This window comes from Vombatus ursinus, unplaced genomic scaffold (assembly GCF_900497805.2).
Source record: "Vombatus ursinus unplaced genomic scaffold, bare-nosed wombat genome assembly UNPS02014785.1, whole genome shotgun sequence".
In the NCBI taxonomy this organism is placed as follows: Eukaryota; Metazoa; Chordata; class Mammalia; order Diprotodontia; family Vombatidae; genus Vombatus; species Vombatus ursinus.
The window spans coordinates 12632398-12653163 of NW_020954563.1; the positions used below are offsets into that span (position 1 = coordinate 12632398).

The following is a 20766-nucleotide window of genomic DNA, read 5'->3' on the forward strand; positions in this document are numbered from 1 at the left end:
TGTGCCTTTGCTTAGGTTGTTTGTCCCTTGTGTCTGAAATTTACCCTCTCCTCATCTTTCCCTCTTAGCAGCTCTAGTTTCCTTCCAAGTCCAGCTCAGATACCATCTCATATTCAAAGCCTTGCCAGATCGCCCCAGTTGTTAGTGTTCTTTCCCCAAATTATCTCATATTTACTTATCTCTGTACATGTTGTGTTCTAGAAGAATGCAAGCTTCTTGAAGGCACAAACTATTTCGTTTTTTGTCTTTCTGTCTCCCCAAACCTAGCACAGTATTTGCACATAAGAGGCACTTGAATGTTTGTTCAATAAAGTACTAGGGGGTAAAGAAAAGAAATAGCTCTTAGGATCTCTGACCATATCTAGCCCTGAATGTGCCCTAAATGGGGGTGGGGGAACACTACCCATAAGACATTGAATAACTCATGTGATGTCTCTGGGCTTCTCTGTAGAATAAAGCAGATGGAGTAGATGATCTTCAAGGGTTCCTACAACTCTAAATCCTATGCACATGGGGCAGAGTACGATCATTCCCAGCCACAGTTTCACAATTGTGTGTAAAGCCCATCCCATACTCTTTTGTTGTTTAGTCGTTTCAGTTGTGTCCAACTCTTTGTGACCCCATTTGGGGTTTTGTTGGCAAAAATACTGGAGTGGTTTGCCATTTCCTTTTCTAACTCATTTCACAGATGAGGAAATGAGACAAACAGGGTTAAGTGACTTGCCCAGGGTGACACAGCTAGTAAATGTCTGAGGCCAGATTTGAACTCATGGAGAGGAGTCTTCCTGATTCCAAGCCCAGTGCTCTATCCACTGGGGCCACCTACCTGCCCTAGGACTGACATATCCAAAATAGCTTGATTTATGATTCTATAAGCGGATAAATTGAACCATCTCCATTTAGAGAGGCAGCACAGCTAGTGCTTAACATGCTAGGACTCTGTCAGGAACACCTACATTCAAATCCCATCTCTGCTACTGATTAACTGGGTGACCCTGGGCAAGTTGCAAGTCTTTCTGAGCCTCAGTTTACTCCTCTGTAAAATGATGATACCTTCCAGGGTTGCTGTGCCGTTCGAATGAGATATATAGAAAGTAACTCATAAATTGTAAAGTGTTCTATAAATGTCAACTCTCGTTTTAATCATCCTTCCCAAAAGCTCCAGTTTACTTTGGCCTCTGTCCTGTCTTCCAGGCAATGGATGACCACTGGTGTCAGAGTGCCCTCTAGTGCCTTCTGAGAAAAGCATCCCAATCCCTGATAAATCCCTGGGGTTTTTTTGTTTTTGTTTTTGTTTTTTATTGTCTTTACAATTTTCTCAAGGTTGCTGAGAACTTCTGGAAAGATTTAGGAAACACAATCAACTTTAGATCACTTTAATTTTAAAAACAAGCATATGGATTGTGACTTTGTGATGCAGTAGGGCATAGAGAGCAGGCCTGGGAGACCTGTTAAATGAGGTAATGGGGGTTTGAATTTCTTCTCCGATAAGCTGCAGGAAAGAAGGCAAGACTGAACGAATCACTAAAAGTGGCTTTAAATAGATTTGGAAACAAACAAAAACCTATCAGTTTGTGTTTTACTCACTGGAAACTAATAACAGAGTTACAAAAAAAAAAAAGAGCATAAGGACTTGGATGTGGATAAGAGAGGGGGATAGCTCTTGGGCCCTAGGAGCAATGTTAATTTTTAAAAAGCGTAAGTTAAAACTACATTCCATATAACATCATGGGGGAAGAGGGAGAGAGGATGGTGGCAGATAAATCATAGAGAGGGTGGGTGTGGTTCTTCCTAGGATCAAGGATTTAGAGCTAGAAGGGGCCTCAGATACCATGCAGTCACTTCGTTTTGCAAATGAGGAACCCAGAGATTTTGAGTGACTTACCCAAAGCCACACAGGTAGTGAGTGATGTAACCAGGATTTATACTCAGATCCTCTGCCTCCAGATATGGCACCCTTCCCACTGTGCCATGCTGCTTCTCATTCCCCAATGCACAGCTGTGTGCTTTGCTTCACAAGAGTAAATATGGACAGCAAAAGTCACTGGAAAGTCATTCAGACCATGGTGTAATAATAGGTGGATTTAGAGTCTGGAGACCTGGGTTCAAAATCTGAATCTGTCACTACTGCCTGAGTCAAATCTGAGCCTCAGTTTCCCCTTCAGCTCATCCTTTAGCTCTTAATTTATGGTCCTATGTCCTATATTGACTTTCAAGGATTACACAGTCTAGTTAGGGAGACAAGTCATCCATGAAACAATAACAAAGGATGGAGATATATATATATATGCATATATAATACATATACATAATATATGTAATTAGGTTCCATATTGCATGATATAGACCAGAGGTTTCCAAACTTATTTGGCTTACTGCCCCCTTTTAAAAAAATTACTAAACCCCCTCCCCAAATCAACTTTCTTTAACTCTTTAATGTTTTTATTTTTGAAATTTGCATCATTAAAAAATTTAAATATTTTTTAAAAGAATGATGCATCCTAAATTTAATAATTTATTGTAAATTTGTGGGTTTTTTTCCCTCTATTGAAATTCTGATGATGCAATATTGCGTCATTTAACCATATAGTATCACATTGTAAACAAGTCATTACACAGACATATTCCTGCTGATGCATGCTGGACTTCCCCACAATGTGAGACAATCCAGCCTGCCCAACACTGGCTTGTTAAGACCTGTCAGTAGACTTGACCACTGATCAGTTATAACTTGCATTTTGTGTGTTTATTTGGAAAATAATGTAATCACTATGACTTTAACTCTGCTGCACAACAGATGAAACATGTATGAATAGTTTTTCAAACTATTTTTATATTCTCTTTTTCCCTTATGTTTCCACCACTGCTACCTTATTTTTATCCAATGCCCCTCAATTGCACCCAACATAACTACCGTACTCCTGGATCATTCCAGTGCCCACCAGGGGGTGGTATCACCCCCTTTGGGAACCTCTGATAGACTAACTGCTTGAGTTCAGAGAAGGGGAGCTCAGGAGTGGTTAGGATAATCTGGGAAGGCTTCATGAAAGAAGTGCCACCCAAACTGTGTTCTGAGGAACTAAGAGCTAGGGTTTAGTTAGGCTGAGGGGACAAGGGAGGCATTCCAAAGGAGGATAACCTGAATAAGGGAAAAGAAATAGCTGACATTTTTAAAAGTATAGCAATGGTGCATTGTTGCTATTATTGTTGTTTTTTAGGTGGTTGAATCTGGCAGTTGAATTTGACTAAGCTGTTGCAAAGTTTTACTATCAATTATACTGGAAACACAGTGGGAACCTCTTCACTTTATTAAGTCACACAAAACCAAAATCCAAAGCAAGGGAAGTTGGTTGAACTTTTTTGAACTTGCTGAAAGATCTGAACTTTAAACAGACATCAAACAGCCTCTTCTCTTACGGAGCCTATCCCGGGCACAGCCCTGGATGGGTTTCATCATCACCAAACAGGGATCGAAGGCCTTTGATTCATTTGATGGAATGCCCGTCCTCCCCATCTCTGCCTCTTGGAATCCCTAGTCTCTTTCCTTCAAGGCTCAACTGCAGCCAGCAGTCATCCTTTGACATGAAGACTTCCAGAGCCTCCCAGGTGCCAGGACCTCCCCTCCCCTATCTCCTCCAAATACCCTGGTATTTATTTTATGTATACTTGCATAGGTACATCTCATCTCCCCAGATAAAACTGAAGGTCTTCCAGGGTAAGGACTGTGTACCCTCAGAACCCAGCATAGTGTCTAGTCCAGGGGTGGGGAGCCTGAGACCGCGAGGCCACATGGAGCCCACACTTGAGGACCTAGAGGGCCACATGTGATCTCAAGGCCTCAGGTTCCCTGTCCCTGGAGTCCATGTTCAGTCCTTTTAGACTCTTCGTTACCTCATTTGGAGTTTTCTTGGCAAAGATACTGGAGTGGTTGACTAGCGGTCACTAGTAAGTAACCAAAGGCCAGATTTGAACTTGGTTTCTTGACTCCAGGCAAAATGTTCTATCCAACTCTTCACCTAGCTTCCTTAGAGAGTCAAGAACAGAGAGCTCCTGGGACAAATTTCTTAATTACCTGAAAGGCTGTGAAGTGGCAGTCTAGTTTTACAGATAGAAATAAGACCTGAAAGTACACAGTGAAAGAGAATGTCAGACACAGCCCAACAGACCTCTTCCCTCAGACAGGCTCAAGAGTACACTGTAGGTCAAATTGGGGCAGTCAGAGCCCTAGATTTGGAGTCAGAAGAGCTGTGTTTTTTTTTTGTTTGTTTTTTAGGCAATTGGGGTTAAGTGACTTGCCCAGGGTCACACAGCTAGTAAGTGTCAAGTATTTGGTCTGAGGCCAGATTTGAACTCAGGTCCTCCTGACTTCAGGGCCGGTACTCTATCCACTGTGCCACCTAGCTGCCCCCCAGAAGAGCTATGTTTGAAAACTGGCCACTCACTGCCTGGGTGACCTTGGGCACTTCTCCCTCTTCTGGGCCTCAGTTTCCTCGACTATAAAAGAAGTTGTTGTTCAGTTGTATCTGATTCTCTGTGATCCCATTTGAGGTTTTCTTGGAAAAAGATACTGGAGTGGCTTGCTATTCCCTTCTCCAGCTTATTTTACAGATGAGGAAACTGAGGAAAATAGGGTTAAGTGACTTGCTCAGGGTCACACAATTAGTAAGTGTCTGAACCTAGATTTGAACTTAAGAAGATGAGTCTTCCTGGTTACCAGCCTAGTGCTCTATCCACTGTGCCACCTAGCTGCCTGTAAAATAAGTAGTTTAGATTAAATGATGATAAGCTCATAGGTTAGCACTGGAAAGGACTATAGAGGTTGCTGAGTTCTACTCTTGCATTTTACAGATGAGGAAACTGAGACCCAGAGTACTTTAAGTTTTTGCAAAGTGCTTGTCTCATTTGATCCTCACAATAACTCTGTGAGACAGGTGCTATTATTATTTCCATTTTAGAGATGAGGAAACTGAGGGTCAGAGATAGTAAATGACTTACCCAGACTCACATAACTGGTATCTGGGTGAGATCTGAATCTAGGTCTTCCTAACTTCAACTCTTTCCACATTTTCCCATATGGTTTCTTTTGCGTGTGTGTGTATGTGTGTGTGTGTGTGTGTGTGTGTGTGTGTGTTTTGCTTTTTTTTGGTGAGGCAATCGGGGTTAAGTGACTTGCCCAGAGTCACACAGCTAGTAAGTATCAAGTGTCTGAGGCTGTATTTGAACTCAGAGCTAGTGCTTGATCCACTGTGACACCTAGCTGCCCCTCCTACATGGTTTCTAAGGAGGGCCTTTCAACCTCAAACTTCCATGATACAGTGAAATGTAATATGTCCATCATAATAATAACTTCCCCCAATACCTTGCTTTCATGCCAACAGTGTGTGGGTGATCCTGGATTCTAGAAGGTTCTGCCAGTGAAACTCAAGCTCTGGAAGATCCAACCAACCTGGATAGGCTTTGAGCACAGCCCTGGTCATGGACAGGCTGGCCTAGAAACTCACCCCCAGATCGGCTCCATGGGGCATGATTTTTTTCAGCCACAGCAATTCTCAAAGACCCCCACTAAGTCACAGAGAAGTTGCCATAGGTACTAGTGGAGGGAGCACTGTACCCAATGAAGTCACAAGTTCTTAAAGAATGACACCAATACTTAACTTCTTTTCCATTAAACTTTCTTGAATTTTATCAGTTGTGTGGATATTTTTCCATCTTGGCTTCTAGTCAGAGAAAACATAAGTTTTTATTTCCCAGGTGTTTTCACCCTGATGCAAAAATCTCAAAGGAGGCTGTAGAGAAGATGGGGGAATGTGGAACTTGGCAGTAGGAAGACCCAAATTAAATGAGTTCATCTAGTTCCATGGTTGCTGGTTAATAGTCTGAGAATCTCATGGGCGTTCAAGCTAAAAATTCTTAAATAGCACTGTAAGCAGTAAATAATTGCCCAATTATGTTACTATAAGCATAATAGTAAGCATATGAGGTCTTCTTAGATTTCTTCTTTTAATTCTTGTAGGATGTCACATAAAACATTCATAATTATTTTATAATTAGTTTTATAATTTTTATGTTGAGTTTTCACAATTATAGGTAGAATAAAATTTATATTCTATGATTATATAGTAAATATATTATGATACAAAAGATAAATCTAATAATTATACAACAAATTTTTATTTGGAGCTTTTGAGGGAGGCAAAAGTTATCATTGTAGTTATCATAAGCACTTAATGAGGAAATCTAAAGGAATATTATGAGTAGCATATTAAATTACCTTGGGGTTCATAACATATCCTTTTGATTGTTGTTGGTGAGAGGAGTTAGAGGAACCAAAAAACTTTGGGAAACAATGTCCTAGTTCAGTTTAATGGCGGAGCTAGATGAGCTTTTAGGTCCTTCCCAGCTCTTCAGGTCTATGCTTCATCTGATCATTCTTGTCCAGGGGATGGTCTCATATCTGCTTTACTTCCACTCACCTTAGGGTTTTTAAAAATCCTTCAACCAATCAGTTATTACGAGTCAACTACATGCAAGGCAAAGTGCTTGAGACTCCTGTGGAACTTAAACAAGGTTGTTTCTAAACAATAGTGACCAGCATCTTCTCAATTAGCAGGCAGGCCAATCCCCGTGCCTGGGCCGGCTGATCCCTAGAAGGGGAATTTGTCTATGGTATTGTTGCCATGTAGTTGCCTGTAGAGAACCCGGCTCCAGAGCAGCCTGGTACAATGGAAAGAGTTAAATTTGAAGGCAAGAGACAGGAGACAGCAAAGTAAATGGTGGCTAGAGGTTTGACTTAGAGTAGGAAAGACGGGTTCAAATCCTCCCTCAGATACCTACTAGCTGTGACCCTAGGAAGTCGCGTTACTTCTTTCAGGCTGTTTCTTATATGAAATGGGGAAAATGGCACATACTTCACAGAGCTGTTGTCAGGATAAAAAAAAAAAACAACCTATGAAACTTTAACACTTAACATTTCTCGGCCTCAGTTTAATCATTTGGAAAACGAAGGGACTGGATTTAATGGCCCCTGAGATTCTTTCTAACTCTAGGCCTATGACGCCGTGAACGTTTCTGAGCCTCCATTTCCTCATCTGTAATGAGAGGGTTGACTTTGACGGCCTCTAAGGTCCCTGCCAGCTCTTCATCTTTGATCTTGTGGCTTCTTCCAACTCTACCTATGACCAAAGGAGGTAGTTCTTTCTGAGGAGGAACACATTTTTTTTTTTTTTACAGGGTTACAAACGCACAGCCCTACCTACAAAGTTGCAGACCCCACCTTGCCACCGCTGGAACTGAAGGAGGACTTCAGGCAACAGATGCCTGTCCTTACAAGTCACACTGTGTTCAGAATCTGCTATCTTCTAAACTGTAACTGGCTTATATGAGCCCTTCACAGAAAATTCACCAACTTCAGAAGGCAGCTGAGACTCAAAGGGCAGATTTCGCTGGTACTCTTAAGTGTGGCAATATTATTGCCTATCTATAGAACTTCCCAGTTTCCCCTACGTGTACATAACACTTGGCATTGTTTCTGGCACCTCGAAGGGGCTCAGGTATGCTTGCTTGTTTCTGCTACAGTCGGTGTCCATGATGACACTAATATGCAATACAGAGGTCCCCCGTCACTGAGGTTCTTCTCATCTTGTCATGGAGGTGACCCTGAGTTCTCCAAGGCGGTGGTAACATAGGCTAGCACACTCTGTAGGGGGCCTACCAGGGTAGAAAAGTTTTAAGCATGGGTCAGTGGCTTACTGTGGCTATTCTCTGAGAACCTGCCTAGCTGAAGTTTGTATTTTAAAATTTTAATTTAATTTTTAAAAATTCTGAACTTAAACATAAAGAGAATATTTCCATACACACAGAAGAGCATGCATAAAAAGAAGATTCTGTGTGAAACCATGGAATCTAGCTAAGTTTGGAGAGGTGCATCAACAAAAAAAATGATAACTAGACTTTTTTGTTTGTTTGTTTTTTAACCACCAAAGTTCACAAAGACATCTGAGGTCTGTGTCAGGATGGTGAAGACCAACCTGTACTGATAGAATCTGGTCTTGAAGTCTTGAAGCCTATGGTCACTTTCATGACTTTCCATTGCCTTGGGCCTAGGTTAGATGAATACTCAGAAACCAAGGAAATTGGGGTCTCTGCCTCAGGAGCCCCTCTGCCTGTCTAGACCTAGCACTCAGCCTCCTACCTTCCTCCGCAATCTGTCCTGCTTTCCTCTCAGAGATGGACCTGAAGGCTCTTCTGGGAGGGTGGGGTTGAAGCAAACTCTTTTCTCTCTGGGAAATCATAGCCACATAATCAAAAGCTTTGGGCTAGAATTTTTTTGGCTCTCTAATGAGCCTTGTGGACCCATTAAGTGTTCTCCAGGAAGCTTTTCCTTCCAGCCTCTGACCTCAGCTTCCTGATCTAGGCTTAGACTGATGCATCACAGGTATGATACCCAATCAGACCTAGTCATCTTGGTCAATCCATCCATATCCTGGGTATCCTACACCCTGGCCCTAATGGGCACCAGGAAAGGTGCTCTGGATAGGGCAATCTCTTCTTTGCAAACCTGACATCACCTTTCTTCTACTAGATCTGTTGCAAAATTTGCTTTACCTGATAAACCAACCTGAAAAAAATGGCACCCAGGTTGGCCTCACAGCCATTGTGAAACCTGGGAACTCCAATTTAAAAGTTAAGTTTGAGTGCCTTAATTTCTTTGCTGCAGAGTCAGAGAACTTCAGAGTTGGAACGGTCCTCAGAAGCATCTATTCAAACCCTTATGTGAACAAAAATGCCTTCCAGGTATATGTGTTAAGGGGTCATCCATCTTTTGCTTGAGGGACTTCAGTGATAGGGAACCTACTACCTCCTTAGGCAGCTGCTGTACTTTGGGACGGTGTAAGTTGTTAGGAAGTTGTTCTATCACTCCTAAATTTGCTTCTTTGTAACTCCCCACCTAGCCCCACCATTGCTTTCTTTCCTCTTCACCTTTGCCTCCTCTCTCCCTTTCAATTCTCATTTCTTGGAATCCTTAGCTCCCGTCTAGACTCAGCTCAAGATGCCTTTCCTAACTCCCTCCATTTTAAGTGCACCCTTCCCCCGATCCTAAGCAGACTTATCTGTGAGCATGGTGTATCCCCCAATACAGATATTAGAAAAGTAACATGTGGAGAAAAACATAGAAGGTAAGAACCTTAAAGGAAGTGACTGTCACTTTCATATTCATATCCATAGCACTTAGCATTTTGCTGAAGAAAAACTTGCTTGCTTATTTCTAGTTCTATTCTTTAGGGACAAGAAGAATTAATCTAATCCCTCTCCCATGTGACACAGTTTTAAGTATTTGAAATTCATCCTGTGATGTCTCCTTCCCCTATGACACCCACTTAGTTGTCTTCTCTGTAAGGCCAATTCATCTCCAGCAGTTGGGTGTGGCAGGCGTCTGCCACCTTCCTGGCATAGCTCCTGGGAGTTTCAGGATACTGAAGGGTACACTCAGGATGTACAGATGTATGAGCAGGGCCATCTCCAGTCCACTGGGCCCAGAGGGCTTCAGAGGTGAAAGTGAGGTTGGTGACTTTGCACAACCCTCCCTCACTTAAATCCAATTCACTTGCACGTCATGGCAGATGTCATGGTCCTCTTTGAGAATGAAGGACAAACAATAGAGATGTATGGGGTGGATCCAAGGTGGGATTCCCCATGAAAATAAGAGTCTGGTGATCTGACATTTCTATCAGTTGGAGGTAGGGAGTTGAATCCTAAAAACCCAGAAGATTTTAAGCCTTTAAGTTCTCCCAGGGGCAGGAATAAGGTTTGTTTTGTGCACTATGCCCCCTGCTGGGTGCCTGTAAATGCTTAATAAGTAAGTTTCAGTTGTAATGGGCTTCCCATTAGGCAGCACATCTAGATCCAGGGTTTCAAAGCTCCCACTCCTGTGCTTCTGCTGAACCATTCTGCATCCAAGGCAGGGCTACGTGGCCCAGGCTGCAGAGAGTTGGGGAAGTGTATGGAGACAGTGTTCCTTTTGTAATGCAATGTATGTTTAACATTTTCATTTGAGTAAGTATCACATGCATGTCAGGGGTGATTGTATTGAGCAAAAGACTGACATTCCTATTTTACTCCAGACCTTGACCCTTTAGAATGAGTAAGGCTGGTTTCAAATCTGAAGGCTTTCTTGATCTCTGTCCCCCCTGCCCTCTTTCCCAGCTGCTAGTGCTTCCTCCCTCTCAAAATCATTTCCTGTTTACTTTGTGTATATCTTGGAAATTGTGTTTGTTGGTGTAATGGATAGAGAATTGACCTCAAGGTTAGGAAGACCTGTCTCTGATACCTATTGTGTGACCCTGGGCAAGTGACTTAACTTTCAAGTTATCTTGCAACAATTGCTTAGTACTTTCAAAAAAACATTTTTGTAAGGCAATTAGGGTTAAGTGACTTGCCCAAGGTCACACAGCTAGTAAGTGTCAAGTGTTTGGTCTGAGGCCAGATTTGAACTCTGGTCCTCCTGACTTCAGGGCTGGTGCTCTATCCACTGTGCCACCTAGCTGCCCCCTAAAAAAACATGTTTTTAAAAGGTGGTTCCCCCCCCCACACTTAGTACATTCTTGTGTATGCAAGTAGAAGAGGAGCTAACATCAAAAGGCAGTGATTATGCCATTCATATGTATTTTGGAGAAGAATGTCATCGTATCACTTTCCACACAAATCATCAACGTCACTAAGCAGACAAGAGTTATGCTTCCATTCCAGCAAACCTTGACAGTGATTAAAAAATGTGATCTCTTAGCCAATCCACCAGTTGCCAATCAGTATAGAAAACATACAGACAATGAGGGTTATAGACTCAGAATAAATGTATTCAATGCGTTATAAAGTAAAAATATAATCTGGAGGAAGGATATCAGATATAACAAAACCTTTAGTTCTATACACAGAAGCCTGTCCCGCAAGCACTCATTATGGCATGGAGAGTATGGGAGGGTAAAGGGAATATCTTCTGAGAAGGAACGTTCTGGAATTCCAGGTGGAAAAAGACCATGTGACATTGGAGGAGATGAAAGAAAACCCACAGAGTGTTTGTTCTTAAGGTCTCTCTGTGAATGTTCCTGGTGGGCTTCTGTAAAGACATTTTGCGATGGTCTCCTCGGTCCATAAGAAGATGGAGGGGAGAGGAGATAAGAAGGAGGTGGGGGAGTGAGAGAGGAGAGGAGTCTTGGTTCTCAGGATGGCTTTCAGATGCCTCTAAGGTTTCATTGGTTCCAGATGACAGTGTTTCCTCATTAGAGCATCACCTTTCTGAACACCATAGTGGATGGAGCTCAAGACCTCATCCATAGGAAATGAGGCCAGAAGCTTGATTGGGGCCTCTGTGAATGAGGCATAACTTTGGGAACTTCTTTTTGGTATCCTGACTGCTGGGACAGATTTTGTTACAACAAACTCTGTTTGGAGTCTTTTGTTGTGCTGAAATTTTGTTACATCCAGGACTACTAAAAATTTTTTTTTACATTAGAAATCTTTTTGTTAGAAACTTTCATGTTGTAATGGTATTTGATGTTTTGTTTCTGAGTTACAATAGCTGTTTGGATTCAGATATGCTTTTCCAGGCTCTGTTTCTGCTCTGAAGTTTGTTGAAAGGAAGCTCTTGGTTGTGGTGAAAACTGTCCCTAAATTTGCACATGCAAAATTCCATCTCTTTGGATAGGATCTGTCTTCTTTCCAGCAAACATTCACGACAAGTTAATGCAGTCTCGATTTAGCTATCTTTAATAACATATTTGTCACTGCCAAGATGACTGTCCACGTGGTATGGAATGGCCAGTTGTGATATGAATTAGCAGGGTGAACAGAAAACAAAGGTCTTTTTCTTTCCCAAGTCACAGAAATTCCTAATTTGCCATTTTAAGATAGCAACGAAGATATCCATGTCTCCTATAGGCAGTATCTCCTCATAAGAAGCATCCTGGGTCATATACAAAAGGATATTATGATGGAGAAGGGGCCGGGGCATTTCTGAAGGGTTGGCTTGTTTTGCTGGAGTCTAGAAAGGTCCCTGGTCTTCCTTGTCTGCCTGAACACTGTGGTGTCTGTTCAGGCTGTGGACACGCTGTGTTAGTGCTGCAGTTGTTGAGTTTCTGGTATTTGTTTTCTATTTTGCTGAGCAAAAATTACTCCCCTCTAGGAGTAATTGAAAAATCCAGGGAAACAGTAAATCAGGAAGAACTCCAAGACAGAGAAGCTTGGCAACTACCAGGTCTTTCCTCAAATTGCCTCCAAAGACTCCTCATTCTTGTTTCACGTATTAGGCAGGCAAATAGTTCGATCTTAAGCATTTCCCCTTCCTCCACTGCCAATGACTTGGTCATACCACACCCCCCCCCCAAAACACACCCCCAGGTGTCTCTGTGGTTTGATCACTTCTTTAATACTGATCTGAGAAGGAGGCTTGGAGGACTGGGGGACTAGCTGCCTCTCCTGGAGGGGTTGAGCCGCCATCCTCAGAGGGTTCTGACAGGTCCCCATATTCACTGTTATAAAATGTCTGACCGGCAGTTGGTATCTGGTAGGATGGCCGACATCTGCCTCTCAGGGCTAATTGCTCTCCTGTCTGATCCATGTTTTTACCAGAGCCTTTACAGCTGCAAAAGAAAGAGAAGAGGAGCTTAAGACTTTCCCAGTTGGTTCAGATTCATCTAAACTTCTTGGACTCAAAGGGTAGGACACTAAAGTGAAGACTGTGCCCTTGAAGACAATGGTGGAACATGCCATTCAGCAGGAAATGTGCCCGTCTGGCTTCTCCAATCCATTCAGCATGGCTGCCAGCTTAATGTGATCACATTCCTTAAAAATCTGCTCAGAAGAACCCTCAGAATCTTCAGTGGCTCTCTGCCGCATAGAGGAAAATGTCCTAGCTCCTTTGCCTGCTTATCTTAGTGTCTTTTTTTTTAAAATAGAAACTTTTTAGAAGGTACTACTATCTTATATTTATATTACTTTAATTTCTCACTATTCCATTCCTTGATCTCCTACCCAGAGTCATCCCTCATAATGAAGCATAAAAGAGAAGGGGAGGAAAAAGTTCACAATATATCAACTGTTCATGTGGTACATGTAATGTTCTGTACCCAGTGTTCCCCCACCTCTGCAAAGAAGGGAGAGGATTGTATTTTCTCATCTTTCCTCTGCTACCAAACTTGGTCATTATAAGTACAAAGTATCATTTCCCCCCTTTTTTTCTTTCTCTATTTGCATAGTTGCTCTCATTGAATTTCATAGGATCTCAGATTTAGAGCTAGAAGGGATATTAAAGGCCAGTGAGTCCAAACCCTTCATTTTATCAATGAGGAAACAGGCCCAGAGAGGTTAAGTGATATGCTCAGCATCACACAGCTAGTGTCTGATGTCCTGTGCTTTTGTTTTTTTTTTTTAAAAAAACAGTATCACATACACAACAGATAAACAAATCTATTGTGTTGACCTAAGTTATGGGAAAAACATCATGAAGATGCTGGAAACAATGAAACATACCTTCTCCCGTATATCAGGGAGGTAGGGGCTACTAGGATAAAATATCAGATATCTGCAGATGTTTTTGCTTACTTGTTTTTCTTTATCACAGGGAGGGAGGATTTGATTTGCTCAGTGGAGAGTGACCATGATGAAAAGACAAAAAGCATGAATAAAACTTAATTAAAAAAAAAATTTGCTGAGTTGAATTGAGTTACCCTCTTTATATAGTCGGAGAGGGGACCATGTTCAGCGAGAGAGGATCCTCTGCTGCTCAGACTTGGAAGTCTATCACTGACTACGATGTAGACAAAGAAGAACATATTCAGGGCTGGTGAATTGCAGTTACCTGAATCCCCCTTCTTTTCTGTGTCTGTTTTCTATCCTCTCAAATTCTTCAGAGGCCAAGACCATTCCACTATCAGTTTGGTTTTCCTATAGAAAAAGAGGAAGCAAGCTTCATCCTTCTTATAGGTTTTGGTTTGTCTCCTCAAACAACTCTACACAGAAGTACACGTGGGGAAGAAAGGCAAGGAGCGCCCATTTCATGAAAGGATCAGGAAATCACAAATCGACAGCTGGGGGGGCCTCAGAGACTATCTAGTTATAGAAAGGGAAACTGAGGCCCAGGTAGTTGTAGTGGCTTTCCTAAGGTTAAAATAGTAATTATCAGAGGTGGTATCTGAACGAAGGGGCCTTGGGCTTCAGAGACAGTGTTCTTTCTACTTTTTGGGTCAGGCCATCAGACAATCAGTCAGCAAGCATCATGAAATGCTAAATAATCAGGCACTGTGCTAAGATACAAAGACAAAAGTCACAGGGCACTCTCAAATGACTCAACCTCAGAAATGGATTTAGCTTTGTCAATGTAGATGGTATGAAAATGTATTACCATCTGCTTTGCTGCTGCACCTTAAGGACCATAGGACTTCTCCATCTGACTTGAGGCTGAAACTTTCTATATGTATCGTCCCCTTATTAGAAAGTGCGCTCCTAGAGAAGAGGGTTTGTCTTCATTTTCTATTTGTATCCTCAACATTTAGCACAGTACTGTGCACATAGTATGTACTGAATGAATGCTTTTTTTCTTCCTCTCTCCACCTCCTTCCCTCCCTTCCTTCTTTCCTTTCCTTCGTTCCTTCCTTCCTTCCTCCTTTCCTTCCTTCCTTCCTTCCTTCTTCCCTTCCTTCCTTCCTTCCTCCCTTCCTCCTTTCTTTCCTTCCTTCCTTCCTTCCTTCCTTCCTTCCTTCTTCTTTCCTTTCCTGGACTATTGCAGAAGCCTGCTGGTTGGTCTTTCTGCCTCAAGTCTCTCCAGGATGAAATATAAAATATTCTAGACGATTTTTAAAGCCTTTCATAACTGGCCCCATCCTACCTTTCCAATCTTCTTCTACTTAATAATACATGAATTCTATGATTGAATGACTCTGGCCTTCTAGCTATTCCTCACACAATCCTTGCCACATTTCCCAACCTGGGGCATTTTCTCTGGCTGTCATGGATGCCTGGAACACCCTCCCTCTTCATCTCTGCCTCTCAGTTTCCCTGATATCCTTCAGGTCTCGGCTAAACTCTCACCTTCTACAGGAAAGTTCTCTTGATCCCTCTTAAAGCTAGTACCCTCCCTCCTTCCCTCCCTCCTCTGAGATTCATTCAAAATTATCCCATCTGTAGATCATTTGTAGCTGTTTGAATGCTGTTTCTCATTAGACCGTGAGCTCCTTGAGGGCAGGGGCTATCTTTTACTTTTCTTTATATCCCCAGCACTTAGCACAGTGCCTGGCACATAGCAAGTGTTTAATGAATACTTGTTAACTTGATGCAGAAAGCTCGACCAAATTCTGGTTCCAGGATAATCTGGTGGTAACACAAGGGAGGAAGGGAGCTATTCAAAGGCTTAGGACTCACCCCCCAAAAAAAGGTTTTTTCTGAGACAGCCTGAGATACTTTTTGTCATAACAGCCCACATTTCTTTCCTCACAATTACTCCATGAATTAGGAAGACAGGTATTATCTCTCCACATTACAGAGGAAATGACTTGTCCCTAGCTAATAAGCATTAACGGACTCCAACCCAGGTCTTCCGACGCCAAGGCCTGGGCCAGCTCCAACTAGATTCTCTGCCTTTCTCCTCTCCATTGTCCTTATTTATTAATATAGAAATATCTCTTCACCTTCCCTTTCCTCCTACTTTTAAAGTAAATCATTAGTCTATGGATATAATTCATCATGGTAGAAGAAAATGGCTTTCCAAGACTGAATTCTGATCTGAGTGAGCCATTGGACTCCATCCTGGGAGGGTCTGGAATGATCATTTGATCTAAAGGCATCCTTTAGAAATGAAGATTAGGACTTGGTCACTAGTGGACTCCATTCGTGGGGTCAGAATGAGATACCCTCTCTGCAGGATGAGAGTTGGAAGAGAAGGCCACAGGGACAGGGTGAAAGACTGTTGTTTCCAGGGGGATACTCTTTTGGGGCTCAGAACACTCCAGAGAGACTGAGACAGAGCTGGTGGTGTTGACCTTATAATCCCTGACCTCCACAGCAGGAGGGGGTGCAGGCCTTTTGTAAATAGAAATCACTTTGTATAGCAGGTCTGAGAACTCTGCTGGCAGTTACTGTTTCCTTACTGCTATTTGGGACTTCAATCTTTATTTCCAAATTCTGAGACACTTGTTTGCTGCGAAAGGCCTTATCTCTATTTCCAAATAGGCATTTCCTGACCTTTCATAAATCTAAAGCCCAATTTCTCTTCCCTCTGCCTCCACTTACCGGATGTGCTTTAGAAGATGTATGAGTCATTGGAAATTCTTCAAAGGTTTTTATTCTGGATGGACACCTGATTTGATTCCCTCCAGTCAAACAACTCGGAAATGATACACAGTTATAGTATCTATTTAAAACAAAAATACATTCTCTTAGGCTGAAGACATTATTGGAAAACCCAAGTTGACCACAATACTAAATGTCCTAAGCCCCCTAAAAGCTCCCGTTTTGTTCCTTGCCCATGTGTGGGTAAGCCCCTGGCAGCTAAAGAGTTGTGCAGCTGGAGGAGGACAAGGGGGGCCAAGGGGAATACCTTCCGTGGGGTCACTTTTCCATCCTTACGGTAGAAGGCAGAGCATTTTTGCTCCTGGAATAATTTCTTAAGCAAACAAATAGTGTTAACTGCTCTGGTAAGCAGGAGGACTGAAGGATGAAGGATGGATGGTGATCTCTTTAGTAGACTTGGAGATGTCTCTGTTGGACTTAGGATGGTGGGATTTTAAAGATGGAGTGGACCTTACAGGTCATCCAACCCACCTATTTAATTTTATATATGAAACTGAATATTTCTTGAGAAAGTTTTCAAGGGGGCGGGTCTTATTCAAGTTTGGTTTGAATTAGATGGTCTTTGACGCCTCTTGCAACTCCAAAATCCTGTGATTCTGACTCTGTGACTTGCCCAAGGTTGTAGAGATAACAAGCAACACAGGTGGGATTCTAACCTATGAGCACTGTCTCCAAAGCTCAGTGCTTAGCACAGTGTCTGGTATACAGTAGGAACTTAAAAAATGCTTGTTGGGGCAGCTAGGTGGCACAGTGGGTAGAACTCTGGCCTTGGAGTCAGGAGGACCTGAGTTCAAATTTGACCTCAGACACTCGACACTTACTAGTTGTGTGATCCCGGGCAAGTGACTTAACCCTGATTGCCTCACCAAAAAGCAAAAAAACCAAAACAAAACCAAACCAAAACCAAAAAACCAAAAACATAAGCTGCCTGTTTTTAGACTGTTATTGCATTTCACCTCATTGTATCCCCTCATCCCTAGAGAGGGAACTGACCTTGCTGCTAAACTATGGCAATGGAGTCTCAGGTCATATTCTTCTGCATCCAAGTTGTGATGGGCAGCAGAAGGCCCCTGAGAGAAGCCGTCATCCTCTGAGCTCTGAGAGTCATTCAGGGGAATGTAGTCCTTTCCCTCCTGGAGAGAAAGCATCGGTTATGTCAAAGATGTGGAGCGTCTGATGCTGAGCACATTGTCTATCCTGATCCACAGGCCTGCAGCTGAGGTGTAAAGCAAATGAAAGTCCTAGGCCAATACTACGGAAGGACCCTTAAGAAGTCATCTGTTCTAGGGCTTTCTCAATGCCTGGGAGCTACTATAACATCCTAACTGCTTCCTCTCTGCTTTTGATCTAATTGTCCAATACCTTCTGGCGGTATCACATTATCAGGGGTTGTTTTATTTTAGTCTTTGTAACCCCAATACCTAGCACAGCGCTGTGTCTCAAGCAGGTGCTTAATAAATGCTTGTTGATTGACTTCTGCAAGAGAACTTTCATCTATTTAGTACCAGAGCAAATGCTAAGGCTACTTAAATTGATGGGCCAAGGGAGGTATCAGGAAAGGAAAGAGAAAAGGAAAAGCATTTAATGTAATCCCTGTATCTAAAAAAAAAAAGAGAGAGAGAGAGAGAGTTATTTCTCTTTCTAGATAAGGGTAGATTACTGGCCATCTCTCTATAGGTGATAAAGAAGTAAAAGCATTTATCAATAAGCATGAACATATGTACATGCACATCCATACAATGACCTAAATATATACTAAGCCACTTATATAACATATGCACACACATACACACTGATCAGCAAGTATATCACATCAATATGTATACTATACAAACACACAAGACTCATAGACACATGTGTATGTGCATATGTGTATAACACACATATACACATGTCCATCGATGAGCACATACATTCATATCAACACGCACACCCACACACAGACAGACCAAAGATACACAATTTCTTCTTCTCTCTGATAAAGTGGAAAGAAGTAATATGTGTTAGGTGAAAAAGGGATTCATCTCTGAAAGCAATCCCCAGGTAGGCAGGACCCAGCAGGTCCAGGCATGGAGAAAAATATGGATTCACCTGCTGTACATTTTCCTGAAGCAGATCTCCCAGGATCTCCACCAGGTCAGAGAATGCCGGCCTCTCCTTGGGGTCTCCTGACCAGCAACTCAGCATGATGTGGCGGCTGTTAAAGGGAAACCAAACATGTTTTTTCCCATATTTCTTTCCCTTGTCTCAGTATGTGGTTAAGCAGTGGCCTAATTCTCCAGAAAGATGGGGATAAGTTTTGGGGTGGAGGTGAGAAACTTACATTTCTGCTGTGGCGTACTCTGGAGCTCTCATCCGCGTGCCATCCTTCAGCCTTTGGCAGAATTCTTCATTGATGTGCACACCAGGGTAGGGAGAGGCCCCTAGGTGGCCACACACAAAGGTGGTTGAGAACAGGAAGAATAGTCAAGACACAAGAATATACTAGAGGGTTCCTCTCTAGGTCAGTGGGCAGTAAGTGGCTTTCTTTTCCTCTGTGGGGTTTGCTGCCACTCCCCTTCCTTCTTGCCATCAGAACTCCTTGCATGCCATACCATGGTGCTTCTGCCTCCCAAGCAGCCCTGAGGTGCCAAGAGAACTCAGACCCGCCTCACTGACTTGGACTAACAAGGGACAGGCCAGAGAAGTCTGAATTGTGATATTTTCTAAAAACACTGCTCATATTTTCTACCTTTCCTGATGATTTCAAACCAGTCTGCCAAAGTTCATTCATTTAGATCTGACCCTGAAAGGCCCTTGGGGAGATGCTCTAATCGTGAGACTGTTTCATTACTACAGCATCATTAGTTTTATGTAAATGAGGGTTTGATCATGTATGAAGATAGTTTGAACCTTAAATATTTAAACATTTTCCTTGTAACCTTGCTCATCAGAGACTCATAGATTTAGGCCTGGAAAAGACTTCGGAAGTCATCTATTTCAACTTCCTTGTTTTAGAGTTGAGGAAACTGAGGTCCCGAGAGGATAAGTATCTTGCCCAAAATCACACAGGTAGTAGGTGGCAGAGTCTGGGATTCAAATGCTGCTTAAAATTTTGGCTTTACATCCAGAGCTATCTATATTTTGTCACACTGCCTTCCAATAATTCTTTTAGTTTTTACTCCCTGTCTTATAGAGGGAAAAGGGCTGGGCTGAGACTTAGAGTCTAGTCATAGGATCATAGGTTTATAACTGGCAGGATTGTAGAATCATAGATTGAGACCCAGAAGAGACCTTAGGGTCACCTTGGTCCATCCAGACTACTCATTTTACAGAAGAAGAAACTGAGACCCAGAGAAGTAGATAAAATGATTTGCCCCAAGCTCACAATGCTTTTTCCACCACACCACATATGACCCAGTTTTTGCTAACATGCTATGACACATTGGGCCAATTGTTTCCTCCTTTGTAAAATGAAGGGTTTAGACTACGTGCTTTATGGAGTCTCTTTCAGTTTAACATTCTACTTTCCATGTTCTCTTAATGATGGAAGGGCTGATACTAAGGCCCAGGCCACATTCCACAACTCCTCTGAATTCATGAGGTTTAGCTATATTTGCCTTAAGTTCAATCTAGGTCTCTTGCTATGTGACCCTGGACAAGGGTCCCTCTTCCACCTCAGTTTTCTCATCTGTAAAATGGGGATAATAATAGCATTTATGTCTCAGGGTTGTTGTGAGGATTAAATGAGATTACCTGTGTAAAGTGCTTTATAAATCTTAAAGCTCTCTAGAAATTCTAGCTATTATTATTAAAGGCTCAGGCCTATGGCCACACAATCCACACAACTGTAGTCTGAATGAATGACATTTAGCCACATTCTCCTTATTCTGCCTCTCAGTCTTTTCCTTTGGGAATCTGGGTACTTAGCCAGCCTTCAGTACTTACCTAAGGAAAAGATCTCCCAGAGCAAGACTCCAAAGGACCATACATCACTTTGGGTGGTATAGACCTTGTCAAAGATGCTTTCTGGTGCCATCCACTTTAGAGGGAGCCGAGCCTGTGATATAAAAGGACGCTCAAAAAGGAGCAGAGGGGAGGGGGACGTCGCTCTCTTCTGACTGGTGATGCAAAGGTGAGGAGTGGGATGTTCTCCACATCTCTCACTATGTCCCCATCTCTCTACCACTCTAGTTCCAGTCCCTCATCACCTCTCACCTTGGCTACAAAAGCCTTTTAATTGTCCTCCATTTCTCAAGACCCTCCCTTCTCCATTGCACCACATAGCTGTCCAAACTACCCAAAGCATGGCTCTGATCGTATTGCCCCTATCTTCTCTCTCCCGTAAACTCAAGTGACCCCCCTATTGGATCAAATATAAGCTCCTCTGCTTGGTGTTTAAAAGTCTTCACGGCCCTATCCTATCTCTTCAACCTTATTACATAATGC

General features: G+C 42.5%; 1 protein-coding gene across 2 annotated transcripts in view; it reads right to left on the minus strand.

Moving 5' to 3' along the window:
* Positions 1–10645: 10645 nt before the first annotated feature.
* Positions 10646–20766, minus strand: part of FLT4 (fms related tyrosine kinase 4) — a 104584-nt gene continuing 94463 nt past the window's right edge. The window contains exons 24-30 of one of the 2 annotated variants that reach the window (XM_027867097.1): positions 20266–20377; positions 18662–18761; positions 18430–18535; positions 17332–17471; positions 16279–16399; positions 13853–13938; positions 10646–12635 (exon numbers count right to left, since the gene is read on the minus strand). In XM_027867097.1, coding sequence (XP_027722898.1) covers positions 12419–12635; positions 13853–13938; positions 16279–16399; positions 17332–17471; positions 18430–18535; positions 18662–18761; positions 20266–20377 — 882 coding nt within the window. In that variant the 3' untranslated portion in view covers positions 10646–12418. The remainder of the gene's footprint in view (positions 12636–13852; positions 13939–16278; positions 16400–17331; positions 17472–18429; positions 18536–18661; positions 18762–20265; positions 20378–20766) is intronic. The other variant, XM_027867098.1, reaches the window with a different exon arrangement.